A 13,166-nucleotide genomic window follows, 5' to 3' on the forward strand; every position below is an offset into this window, starting at 1 on the left:
TCAGTTCTAGGATCCCATGCGGAATACACAACACTGCATTTAGTCATCACATCTCTTTACTCTCCAATCTGTGATAGTTCCTCAGTAACTTTTCTTTAATGACCTTGACACTTTCTGTGAATCGTGTATTTTGTAGGACATCCTCAGTTTGGGTTTATATGATGTTTTCTCACGATCAGACTGAGGTAATGGATTTGGGGGAAGAACACCGCAGAAAAGATGTGCCCTTCCTGTCACATCAATCAGGAAATACATGTTACCAATATGACTTACCACTGGTGGCTATCCTTGAACACTTGGTTAAGGTGGTGTCTGCCAAGTTTCTCCATGTAAAGTTATTGTTTTTTCCTTTCCACGCTCTCTTTACTACAAGCAAATCACTATGGCCTTAACTTTAAAAACAAAACTGTTACCTTGAGTTGCTGAATAGTTCGCTGTTTCATATCTATTTCCTGAGTACACTGGTTTTTCTTTTTCTCTAGTTCATTAAATTTAATCCTCAGTAATTTCTCCTCATCACGCATTACAGACACCTACAAAGTAACGTTTATAAAACAAATTAAGTATTTTTTATAAAATACTGTTTGCTTTTTGTTGTTTAAAATTCATGGCTACTGGTTCAAAAATTCATGTCCTTAAAAACCCATTAGAGAAATTACATATTCTAACATACTACATGATACAGCTTCAAATTATCAGAATACATGTAAAGAAACCATTTTCTTTATATGTATTTTAAGACTATAAATCTGTAAATGCTCTCAAAAAAGAATCAACATAGCAGCTTGCAATGCAACAGCAAAATCATCATGGAAAAATCAACAGAGACATTCTAGGGGAAAAATACTGGCTCACATCTCCAAGGTTTATTGAGTAGCGTGATCCAGGAGTACAAGAAACAAGAAATACATTAAAAACTCATAATGGCACGTACAGGATGAAAATGGAACAATTATTGATCAAAAGGTACCCATGCAAGAGAAGTTCAACTGATTTTTGGTGTCATTGGTTCCTAATTCTATAAAACTGTTAAAGAAATCAAAAACACTATGAACTAGCATGAAAATCTTCAAGCAAAAAGTAAAAGAGAGAGAAACAAAGGTAATCTATGTACATCTTTAAGCCAATTTCCATCATGCCAATCCTGCAGATCTCAAATATTGAAGGTAATTAATTTTAAAAAGCTTTCCTCCCCCGCCCCCCTTAAAAGCACAGAGATGCCATAATAATGGCTTTTTGTGGTTTGATTTTGAGGGATTTTTCACATTTCTATTTAGGCTTTGTATATGTTCCAAATATACTACAATAAATACATAATTTTTTATAATCATGTATCAACATTTGCTTTTATCTGATTATTTTGTTTAAAAATATGGGACGTCCAGTAATAAATACAATTCTCATCGATTTAATAGATATAAACTGTCAGCCAACAATAAATAGAGACTGTGTTGCCTCAAGATGCACATAGGACTGCCTCAGCTTCCATCCTGGCTCTACCGCTTACTAGCTAAGTGAACTTGGACAAGTTCTCTCTCTCAATCAGTTTTCCTTATCTGTACAACAGAAGTTCAAAACAGTGTCTATCCCTAATATTTCAGAATTAAATGAAATGATATATGCACACTTAGAATAAGTATTACTATTATTACCATTAGCAGCAGCATTGGCAGGCGCTACACATTGTTTATTTTGAGCAATAGAAAACATTCTTAATACCCATCATTAGAGTACCATTACACAGGCATCTATACAGTAAAACATTACTTAAAAAGAGACACTTCTATAAATACTGGTAAGAAAAAAATCTTAAAAACAGAATAAATTGAAAAGCAATATTTATATATAGTTGATGATCCCATTTACAAAAGTGAAAACATACCAGTACATATAATAATTATTTATACATATATTATGTCAAATACATACAAAAAGATCTAGAAGAATACATGGATTGTCATATGTAAAAAGAAGAGAGAAATAAGATTGGGGAGAGGGATTTCACGCGTATCTTCATTTCTTAAAAAATATTTACTAATAATATATTATAATAAAAAGGTTTAATTGGAAAAAGTAGCTGTTTTTTAAGATCTGAGTAATGAGTTCCATGTAAACACAAGTCATTACACCACGCTTGCTAATGCTTCCTGATGATCATGTACTCAGAAATAGTATCTTAAGCCAGGAGGTTACCTGCTTAGGAAGCAAAAAATCGAAGTGGTCAGAGTGACAAACAACTGCTTTTCCAAATTACACCACACAGCTTTGAACTTGCTGATTTGACTAAAAATTCTCCTACTGCCTACTTACAGTTTAGGTCACCTTCACTGCCTTACATTTCTAATCTAATCTACCTTTGAAATATTGGTCACATGGCCTGAAAACTTTCTGTGTACAATTTTTAAAAACACAAGAGTTTGTGTATTATTCTTGATGGTGTCGTTTGCGTTTTTCTTGCACTGACTAAAAACTTTATTACATTTCCCTTAGTATGAATGCATACATATTCATTATAAGAAAGTAATACATGCAAAGAATAGAGCTTTAAAAAAAATTACCTATAATGCCATTACCTAAGATAATCAAAACACATAATTATAATTTTGATATAGTTTCTTGCAGTCTGTATCATACAAATTGTTCAGTTTTAATCCTACTATGTAAATAAAAATAAGTGCAGTTTCTATTACTTAACATTATAACACAAGCGTTTCCCCATGTTATCATAAAAACTTAGTACTTAATTACTGTACTTAAATCAGAAGCCTGTTAAATATATTGACGATGAATCTGGGAACTTACTTAACCACTAAAAAAAGCAATGGGGGAAAAAAAAAAGCAATGGGAAACGCAATTTACATATCTCTACACGTCATTATAAATAAAGCACTAGAACTTAGGCCAAAACTTCCAGGATTCAGAGTACTTAAAAGGCTAGGAGTGGGGAAAAAGAGAACCTCTGCTCACAGTAATGCAGAAGTTACTAGGTCCTCTTCGTACCTACTACAGTTCCAATAGTCATGAAAATTTGTATTTATTTAATCAGAAAGTCCATATCAATTATTTTTTCATTCACTTTTAATTTATATTAATATTATATTATTGTGGGAGTTCTCTTAATGTTCAATGAAAAATTGTTCCAGAACTTTAATTCCTAGCAGTTTAGAAGAAACTAATCCTGTTGAAAACAGCATAAAATGATAAATTTTTAAAAAACTGTTAAAATCTTTTTAAATACACTGAGGAGCTAGCAAAAAAAGCAAGAAATACTGAGCTAACAAAAACCTATGGTGAAAAAAGAATCAGAGAAATAAGTGGAGCTGATGCTGTCTGATGCTGGCTTTTGTTTTGAGTATATTTGCAGAATGAGGTGTTCTGGTTTTCAAAAGAATGGTGAAAAAAAATAATGCTATCAAAATAAAGAACTTCAACCATCGAAAGACAACAGGCAAACTAGAAGATATTTGCACCATATTTAACTGACAAAGAATTAGAATCAAGAATAAAGAAATCCTACACACTGATAAAAATAAATAAAAGGACAGCACATTTAAAAAAATATGAACACGTGGATTTCACACAGTGAAAACTGGAATAAGACAAATAGCCAGTAAAAACATATTTGATGCTGCATTTCATTTGTAATCAGAGGAATGCAATTTCAAACCACAATGAGATACCCCTTTACATCTTTTGACATAGCAATTCTATCCCTTAGAATATAAACTCTTGCAAAAGTGTACCACTTTAATGTATAAGACAGAAACACTGTTTCTAAGGGCAAAGGGAAAGAAACAATCTAAATGTTCAACAGGATAATGGATAAATTGTAGTAAGTTACACAATGGAGTATCACACAGCAGTGAAAGTGATTAATTACAACTATACATAAATGAATCTAAGGAATATTGTGAAAAATAAGTCTCAGAAAAATACAATATACTGTTTAGAGATTTTAAGAACATAAAATTATATTTTTAATAGTTAAGAAATAGAACATAAAACATTCAGTATAGTTAACTTCTTTAGGGGTAGGAAACAGAATAGGAATGGGACCCACAAGCACTTGTTTTATCAATTTCTTTAAACCATACATATTTAAGTATTCTTTTGTAACTACCTTAAAGTAAAAAAATAACAATTCTTTAAAATTATTTCCGCTTTTAAAAAAGAAATCTAAGTACAACACAAAAAAATCAAGCAGTCATAAATGAAAATTAATAAATTTAAGTTTATAAATATCAAAATTTGCTCCAAGACAAAAAGTAACCATAATCAAAATCAAGAAAAATGGCAAGGAGGTGCGGGTATATGCAATTCATATCCTTAAAATGCTATTATTTCCTGAATATGTAATAAGCAATAATAAAAGCAACAACTCAAACTAAGAAGGCAAAGGATATAGAGTTCACAGAAAAAAAAATATACAAACGGCTTTTAAACAAAAAGATGCTCACTCATAATTAGAGAAATTCAAATTAAAATTAGAGTGAGATACACTATTTACCTGCCAAATTAGCAAATATCAAAAAAGTATGATAAAATACTACTTTGTGGATAACAGTATAGAGAAAAACATACTCTCATTCTCTCTCATACATTATTTCTGGTATGTAAATTGGCATATTCTATAAAAAGCATAATAAATATAAAAATTACAAATGTCCAAACCAGTGACCCATAAATTCCACTTTTAGGAATTATACCACAGAAAGACTTGCAAATGTTCAGAATGACATTGCTGCTTAATTTGAATCAGCAGAAGAGTAGAAACTATCTGAATTGTTCAATAATAGTGGACTGATTAATCAATAAATACATTTTGTTGTCATAAAAAAGTTTCTTTGGAGACTTTTTACATCCTGACATGACATGACAGTCAAAATATACTATTAGGTGATAAAAACAAGGTGTACAACAGCCCATATAGGCTGTTTTCATTTTTTATAAGAAGAGAAAGAAAGAATAGAAGGTAGGAGAAGTAAAAAGTAATTGGCAACATTTGATGCCTTGGAGAGAAACTTGAGGTTGAGAGGGGTGGAAGGGAGTTTTTTTGTCTCACTGTATTTTACTTTTGTATGTTTTGAATTTGGAATCATGTGATTGTAGTTCCTATTTTTAAATTAACATATAATAAAAACTTGTTACACCTGCACTGCATACTCTCCTATATACTATCTGCAAACATAAGTGTGCTTTTTACATTTGGGGGCAACTTGAATTTTAGCAGCTCTTAAAATAAACCCAAAAGATTATAATCCTACATGAGGCACATATTTATTTTTCTTGTTCTTTTTTATTTAAATTAAATTTATCAGAGTGACATCAATTAATAAAATTATACAGGTTTCAAGTGTACATTTCTATAATACATCATCTATATATTGCATTGTGTGTTCACCACCCAGCTAGGCACATATTTTTTAATGTTGGACATTCTTCAGTTTAACTAAACTAAATTTTCTTTTGTGAAATAACTGCTATCATTTTAAGAAAAATTATGCAGTTGATAAATGTTTTGTTCAATCCTAAAATTAGTGTCTAAACTTGATATATAAGGAAAACCATCTTTATCATTTTAAATTGGACACACAATTTTTCAAATAGCCTACCTCCTTCTGTACTTGTTCAATCTGTTTTTTGGCATCGGCCAGTTTTTCTTTCAGCTCAGCATTATCTTCTTCCTTCCTCTGAAGATCTGCTTTCAGATTCTGAGTAAGAGCAGAGCTTGCAGAAAGCTCCTCTTTCAACCTAAAAAACACAAACCACTTTTTTACACAAACTACCACTAACCACTAATACACGTGAACTAGGAGAAATCTATAAAATCACGTTTTTTCACAAATTTGGAATGTCCATACCATGAGTGAGTACTTCAGAGAAGATTTCAGATTTTATAAGATCTTTGCATAGAACTTTTGGTTCCAAAGGTTTATATAAACAAAGTTCACTCATCATACATGCTATACTTGACCAGGTTAAGTTATGCCCACCTGAATTATTTAAAAGTCACATAAGAAAATCAATAAAATGAATGCTTTGCATATTTTAAATATTTTGATAACATTAGCTTACTTTTCTGTTTGTCGCCAGTTCGTTTCTTTTTCTTCTTCCTTTAATTGAAGAGAATGTTTTGCATCTTGTAAATTCTTTGTTAATTGTGTGATTTCTTCTTTCAACTTGACTTCCCTTTCCTTTACATCTTTGATGTTTTTGATACAATCCTGAAGATTTGTTTGAAATTCCTTCAGATTTTTTTCCTGCTCTAAGATGACAGATTCCTTTTCCAAAATTTCTTGTTGTAACTTGGCTGAACGACTACATTCATCTTTCTGAGTTTCTAAGAGTGCTTCAAGTTCCGTTATTCTCACTTTATAGCCAGTAACATCTTGTGTAAGCTCTGAGAGTGCTCTCTTGCCTTCAACTACATGCTGTACTTGAACATCAAGATGAACGTTTTTTTCTTCCAGTTCTTTTGTCAGCTGCTGAATAAGATTCTCTTTTTCTTTTAACAGGTCATCTTGATTTTTATTCTTTCTTGCCTCTGTTTTTAATCTCTTGTTTTCATCCTCATAGCCTTTTACTTCTGCTTGCAAGTTTTCAATTTGTTGTTCCAGTTCCTGGATATGATGACTTTTTTTGGAGGAGGCCTTTACAATTTCCTTACATTCTTCCCAAAGGGCTTCAACACTACGGTGGAAAGAACTTTCCCTACTGAGTTCTTGATATTCTTTAACCTGCTTACTTACCAAATAATCATTATCCAAAAGGGGTAACTGTGTATCTGGCAAATTATCCTCTTGAGAACCACTTAACAAATCCTGGAGATTGAGGACATCTATGTTTGAAATCTGAGAAACCGAATCAAGCATTCGTAGTTCATCTATTTTTGCTTGCATTAATTGTATTTGTGAAATATTATTTGTGATGTTTCTTCTAGTGGTTTCTACCTCCTTTGACAATTTCATGATCTTTTCTTCCTGTTCGTGATTTATACCTCTCTGCACATGTAATTCAGAAATTGCGTTGTCATAATTTGACTGAATTTGTTGGACCTCTGTACTTAAAGAAAAGCTCTTTTTCTCAGAAAAAGCAAGTTCCTGCTGCAAACTAACAATGTGTTTATTTAACTCTACTTTTTCTTCCTTCTCATTTCTAAGTTCATTCTCAACAATGAGTAATCGCGTCCTCAGCTCTTCATTATCATTATCTTCTGGTAAAACTCTAATGTTTTCCTCATCTTCTGAAATGCTCTGTTGCATTTCTTCACTTTTCTTTTGGTCTTCAGTGATGCTTGGACTAACATATGTAGGTCCTGCAAAAAGAGGAAAATTGTTATTAATCTGGCAAACTCTAATAAAACCAAAAAGTTACCAGAGAAGCCATTATTCAAACATATGAAAGCAAACTTTTAATGAAAAATACAAGTAAGCTACTGAGTGAAAAACAAATAACAGTTGCAAAACATACACGGTATAAGCCCATCTATGTAAAAATTACAGTTCTGTAAGTTTTAATGCAGAGTTAGCAAAGGAAGTACACCAAAATCACCGTAGCTACCTCTAAGCTGGTTTACCAGTTATTTATACTTTTTTAATAACTTTCTATATCATTAAATTTTCTACCACAAATCTTCATTATAATATGGGAGAGGGAAAGAGATCACATAATGAGACACCCCAAGGCAGACATCCGATATCCTAAAGAATAGTTTTAAAGTACAATTATACAACAGATCTACTAAATTATTGATTTCAAAACTGAGTATCTTAAATGCAAAAATCCTCAACAAGGTATCAGCAAACCAAATTGAACGGTACATTAATACACCAAGATGAAGTGGGAATTATACCAGGAATGCAAACATGCTTCAACATATTCAAATCAATAAATGTGATACAAAATGTGATATGGCACATAACAAACTAAAGGTTAAAAATCACATCATCACCTCAATAGACACAGAAAAAGCATTTAATAAAATTCAACATCCTTCATGATAAAACCTCTCAAAAAACTGTGCAGAGAGGAAACGTAACTCAACATAATAAAGGACAAGACCACAGTTAACAGCATACTAAACAGAGAAAAGATAAAAGCTTTTCCTCTAAGATCAAGAACAAGACAAGAATGCCCACTCTCAACACTTCTATTCTACAAAGTATTGGAAGTCCTAGCCAGAGCAGTTAGGTAAGAAAAATAAGTCATCCAAATTGAAAAGAAAGAAAATTGTCCATTTGCTGACAACATGAACTTACATACAGAAAATCCCAAAGACCCCACCAAAAAAAACTGGTAAAACTCATAAAAGAATTCAGTTAAAAAAAAAAAAGAATTCAGTTAAAAAAAAAAGGAATTCAGTAAAGTTTCAAGATATAAAATCAATATATAAAAACCTGCTGCATTTCTATACATTAACAAACTATTGGAAAGAGAAATTAAGAAAACAATCCCATCAAAAAGAATAAAACAGGAATAAATTTAACCAAGGAGGTGAAAGATCTGTACATTGAAAACAATAAAACACTGGTGAAAGAAATTGAAAAGGACACAAATAAATGGATATTCCATGTTCGTGGACTGGAAAAATTAATATTGTTAAAATATCTATACTACCCAAAGCAATCTGCAGATTCATTGCAATCCCTATCAAAATTCCAATGGCATTTTTTATAGAAATAGAAAAAACAATCTTAAAATTCCTAGAAGAAAATATAGGCGGCAACTTCCTTGACATTGGTCTTGGCAATTTATTAGATTTGACACCAAAGGCAAAGGCAATACAAGCAAAAACAAACAAGTGGGATTACATCAAGCTAAAAAGCTCTGCACAGCAAAGGAAACCACCAACGAAATGAAAAGGCAACCTACAGAATGGGAGAAAATACTTGTAAACCATATATCCAATAACAGGCTAACACCCAAAATATACAAAGAACTCATACATCACAGCAAAGAGACAATTGACCCAATTAAAAAATGGACAAAGGACCTGAGCATACATTTTTCCAAAGACATACAGATATACGAAAAGGTGTTCAATGTCACTAATCATCAGGGAAATGTGTATCAAAACCACAATAAGGTATCAGCTCACACCCATTAGAACGGCTATTATCAAAAAGACAAGAGATAATAAATGCTGGCATAGATGTGAAGAAAAGAGAACACTTTTGCATTGTTGGTGGGAATGTAAACTACTATAGCTACTATGAAAACAGTATAGAAGTTGCTCAAAAAATTAAACATAGAACTATCATATGATCCAACAATCCTACTTCTGGGTACATATCCAAAGGAAACGAAATCCCTATATCAAAGAGATATCTGCACCCACATGTTCATGGAAGCATTATTTACAATAGCCAAGATATGAAAAGAACCTAAGTGTCCAATAAATGAAAGAAAAAAAAAATGTGGTGTTATATGTGCATCACTCACACACACAGTGGAATATTATTCAGATTTAAAAAATCCTGCCATTTGCAACAACATAGATAAACCTGGAGGACATTATGATATGTGAAATAAGCAAAACAGAAAGACAAGTACTGCATGGTATCAGTTATATATGGGGGGGCGGAAAGGTCAAATTCATAAAAACAGAGAGTAGGATGGTTGCTGCCAGGGTCTGGGGTGAGGAGAAATAGGGACAGGATGGTAAAAGAGTACAGACTTTCAATTGTAAGACAAATAAGATCACAGGATCTAATGTATAATATAGTGACTATAGTTGATAATACTGTATTGAATAATTGAAATTTGCTTAAAGAGCAGAACATGAGTATTCTCACCAAAAGGGAAAAAAAGAGAAAAAAAGGTAAATATGAAAGGTGATGGATATGTTAATGGTGGGATAGGAATACTTTCACAATGTATATCATATCACCATGTTTTATAGTTTAAATATATTACAATATAATTTGTCAATTATACCTCAATAAACCTGAAAAAATAAAAAACCCAGCTTTCTGAAGATACTTGATTTGTTCCCAGTGAGAGTATGCCCCCACCCGAAAATCACTGTATCACAGAGAATCTCACCTCCCTACTTCATCCAAGAATTTACCCAGTTTTACTTTCCACCATGTATATGCAAAAACAAGCATTAGTGTTTTAAGTTTTAATTTTTCAGATACAACTGTCTTTTCCTTCACCCAACGGTCTAAATGTTCTTGAGCAGCGTAATTGTGTGATCCATTATGGGATCCTAAGATCTCTTTTCTTTAATACAGACTAAATTTAAAAGCTCATTGGACAAGGTTTTATTATCTATAACTTACACTGTGTATCCTGCCTCAAAGAGGATGGGAGAAATATGGCATTACCTTTGCTGGAGAGCCGCAATTTCTTTGATTCTCAGTTCATTCTAGTTACTCTGGAATCTTAAAGATTTGCTTATTACTTTTACAACAAACTTACCCACTTAGTCTTATGAATTTTTTAAAAATAACTTTCAACCAACGTATTATTTTTCATCCGATTGTCTCCCACCATCTTACAAAGTTGTGGCAAGTCATCCCAAAGCGAAATAACCCAGTCTTCTCCATTGGGTCAGACTTCTGTTCTACTTTCCGTTTAATGTAGTTCCCTACTTATTTTCACACCTACGAATTTATCAGTAGAAATGACTGATTGAGAAAAATGATGTTAAGAGCCCTGGATTTTTTTTCCCATAACTTAGAAATGTAAAAAAAAATCCTCTTGCCCTTTAAAAAGACAAGTTGTAAAAATATCTGAAACCTTTATTAGGAAAGATGGGATCTAAGCAAGTTAAGAATGACAACCAGAAATTCAGAGCTCACAAATAGATCCCGACTATGCTGAGTGAACAGATTTATGTCATGCATACTACTATGTGGATATAGTTTCTAAACCCTGAAGTCAATACAGAAAGCTTCTGTGATCAAGTAATGTTGTTCCCTTAATTTGACATATTCTAAGAACCAGGATACACCAGGTGATCACTCTATAAATTACACAAATGTCTAACCACTATGTTGTACAACTGAAACTAATATATTGTTAGTTTCCATGTCAACTGTAATTGAAAAATTTTTAAAAGAACCAGGATAACTATACAAGATAAATTTGTTTTGTACCTGATTTATTTTTCAGATATCTATACTAGCTTTTCAGAAACTTAAAAATGTTTTATATCAAAAGATTTATAGAACATATTCAGGACAGCCTTGTCAGGGAAAAACTAACATATGAGTCCAGCAATAAAGATGGGAAAAACTAACATATCTACAATTTACTTTAAAAAAATAAACATAAACAATTAGAAAGGAATACAATTTAAAGTTTAATTCATTATTTACAATACATTCAACCTATACTTATACTGATTATGTAGTTTGTTGTAAAAAATTAGTTTTGATTGAAAATTACAAGTCAACAGAGTGTATTGTGTCTCTGATTTGTCTCCTCTGTCATTATCTGAAGGCTTATTTGTTGGACTGTTTACATGGTTACCAGCTTCCCCATGGTACAGATACAGTGATCTCAAACAAGTAAATTCACTTTTGTAATGGCTTTGCATTCCCTTTTAAAAACAGAAAACACGCTTCCCATGAAACTATCAAGCCCCTGATCCTATCCTAGTAGTTATAGGTGTCATATATTTTTGGTCAAGAGATTTTTTAGTAGCAGGCAAGGTAAAGGAGCCTGGTTATATCTATGATTTTCATATGATCCCTTATGTAATCCCTATAGTTTCTAACAAGATGAATAATCAAGAAATAGCCAAAGTGGTTGTGATTTTTAAAAAGGAATAAAAATATGTTACCGAAACTTATTTAAATCTATCCACATCTAAATTATTTAGAGCTAACAACTACAGCTCTTAAGTAATCTTCTTCATGAATGGGTTACCTTTAGGATTAGCCACATTGTTTATAACACTTGCTCCTGGCCACTTCCACTTCCTGGTTATCTATTTATTGATCCTACATTCTCAACTAGTCTATGGTATTGACCAAGGTGAACGAAAGAGGAATGGTGCTACGGAAATCATAGCAAGGTTATTCCCAATCACAAAGCAGCCTTCCTTCAATGGATAAGAAGGTGTATGCATATTAGTGTTGATCTATTAGCTCACACAAGTACTGTATATCCTATAAACCATGTATCTAAGGCAATATTTTCCTTTAAGGTACCTACTTCTGAAAACATTCATTTTACTAAGGTTCTATGAGGGGTTTATTATGTTGATGTATAGCCCAATTGTTGTCATCCTAGACAACCTCGGGAGGCAGGTAGTATTTTACAAATGACCAAAGAAGATTTAACTTACCCATTTTTCTCAATGTGAAGCAGCTAGTCAGTTTTCTAAAGCTAATGTACTTTCTCTTAGAGAGCTGTAACTCCCTGTATCATACTACAAAAGTTTTCCAAAAGAATGAATAGCTTAGAGAGAATGTAAAAGTTGATATGTTCTTGCACATAAACAGGGAGGTATAGCAGAGTAAGTATTCACCCACTTTTTTAGTAATTCTACAGTAAATAATACAAGAACATCTGTCTTTAGTAACATTTAGCTCAGTCTTCCTGTCAAACGTCGTGTTCTCCAAATGAATAAAGAATGCAAAGAAAGAAAACAATGTGGAGAGATTTTGGCAAAAAAAGTACTATAACTATCAAAATGAAAGTGATATGTTTTAACTATTATAATCATAGAAGTAAAAGAATTGTAGGCATGCAAGTGATAAAAGCACGGTATCTAAAAATATAATAAAGACAGCTTTAAATACACCCATCCTCTAGACAGTTCATAACGTTAGCGTAAATATTAGTGACATTTAGATTTCCTCAGGTTGTTTTCCTTAGACAAGTACACTTTTCTTCCATTTGCAATCTTTCTGTTTACTGGTTTAGGAATTAGCTTTCTTAAAGGCCTCTTGTTGGCAAATGAAGTAGTACCTTTCTTTGTTGGTGGTTCATCTTGCTGAAATTCATTTTCATTTAATCTTTTTCTTCCTGAGTAAGTTTTAGTTTTGTCGTCCTTAGGAATTTCAACAGTTTCATTACAACACAAGTCATTCTTTATTATTAAAGAAGATGTACCAGCCTTGTCCTAAAGTAAAATAAATTCAGATTAGTTTACGTATAGAAAGTTATAATAAACATAAAACCTATATAAATTATGTTTCAATAGTGTACCA

At 32.0% G+C, this 13,166-nt stretch overlaps 1 protein-coding gene across 1 annotated transcript in view; it reads right to left on the reverse strand.

The window, feature by feature from the left end:
• The window catches only part of KIF20B (kinesin family member 20B), a 62,741-nt gene that overhangs the window by 28,459 nt on the left and 21,116 nt on the right, over positions 1-13,166 (reverse strand). Inside the window, 4 exon segments of the mRNA XM_033131413.1 lie at positions 414-533; positions 5,613-5,751; positions 6,076-7,315; positions 12,925-13,078. Coding sequence (XP_032987304.1) covers positions 414-533; positions 5,613-5,751; positions 6,076-7,315; positions 12,925-13,078 — 1,653 coding nt within the window.

The sequence above is a fragment of the Rhinolophus ferrumequinum genome, chromosome 16 (assembly GCF_004115265.2).
Source record: "Rhinolophus ferrumequinum isolate MPI-CBG mRhiFer1 chromosome 16, mRhiFer1_v1.p, whole genome shotgun sequence".
Taxonomy (NCBI): domain Eukaryota; kingdom Metazoa; phylum Chordata; class Mammalia; order Chiroptera; family Rhinolophidae; genus Rhinolophus; species Rhinolophus ferrumequinum.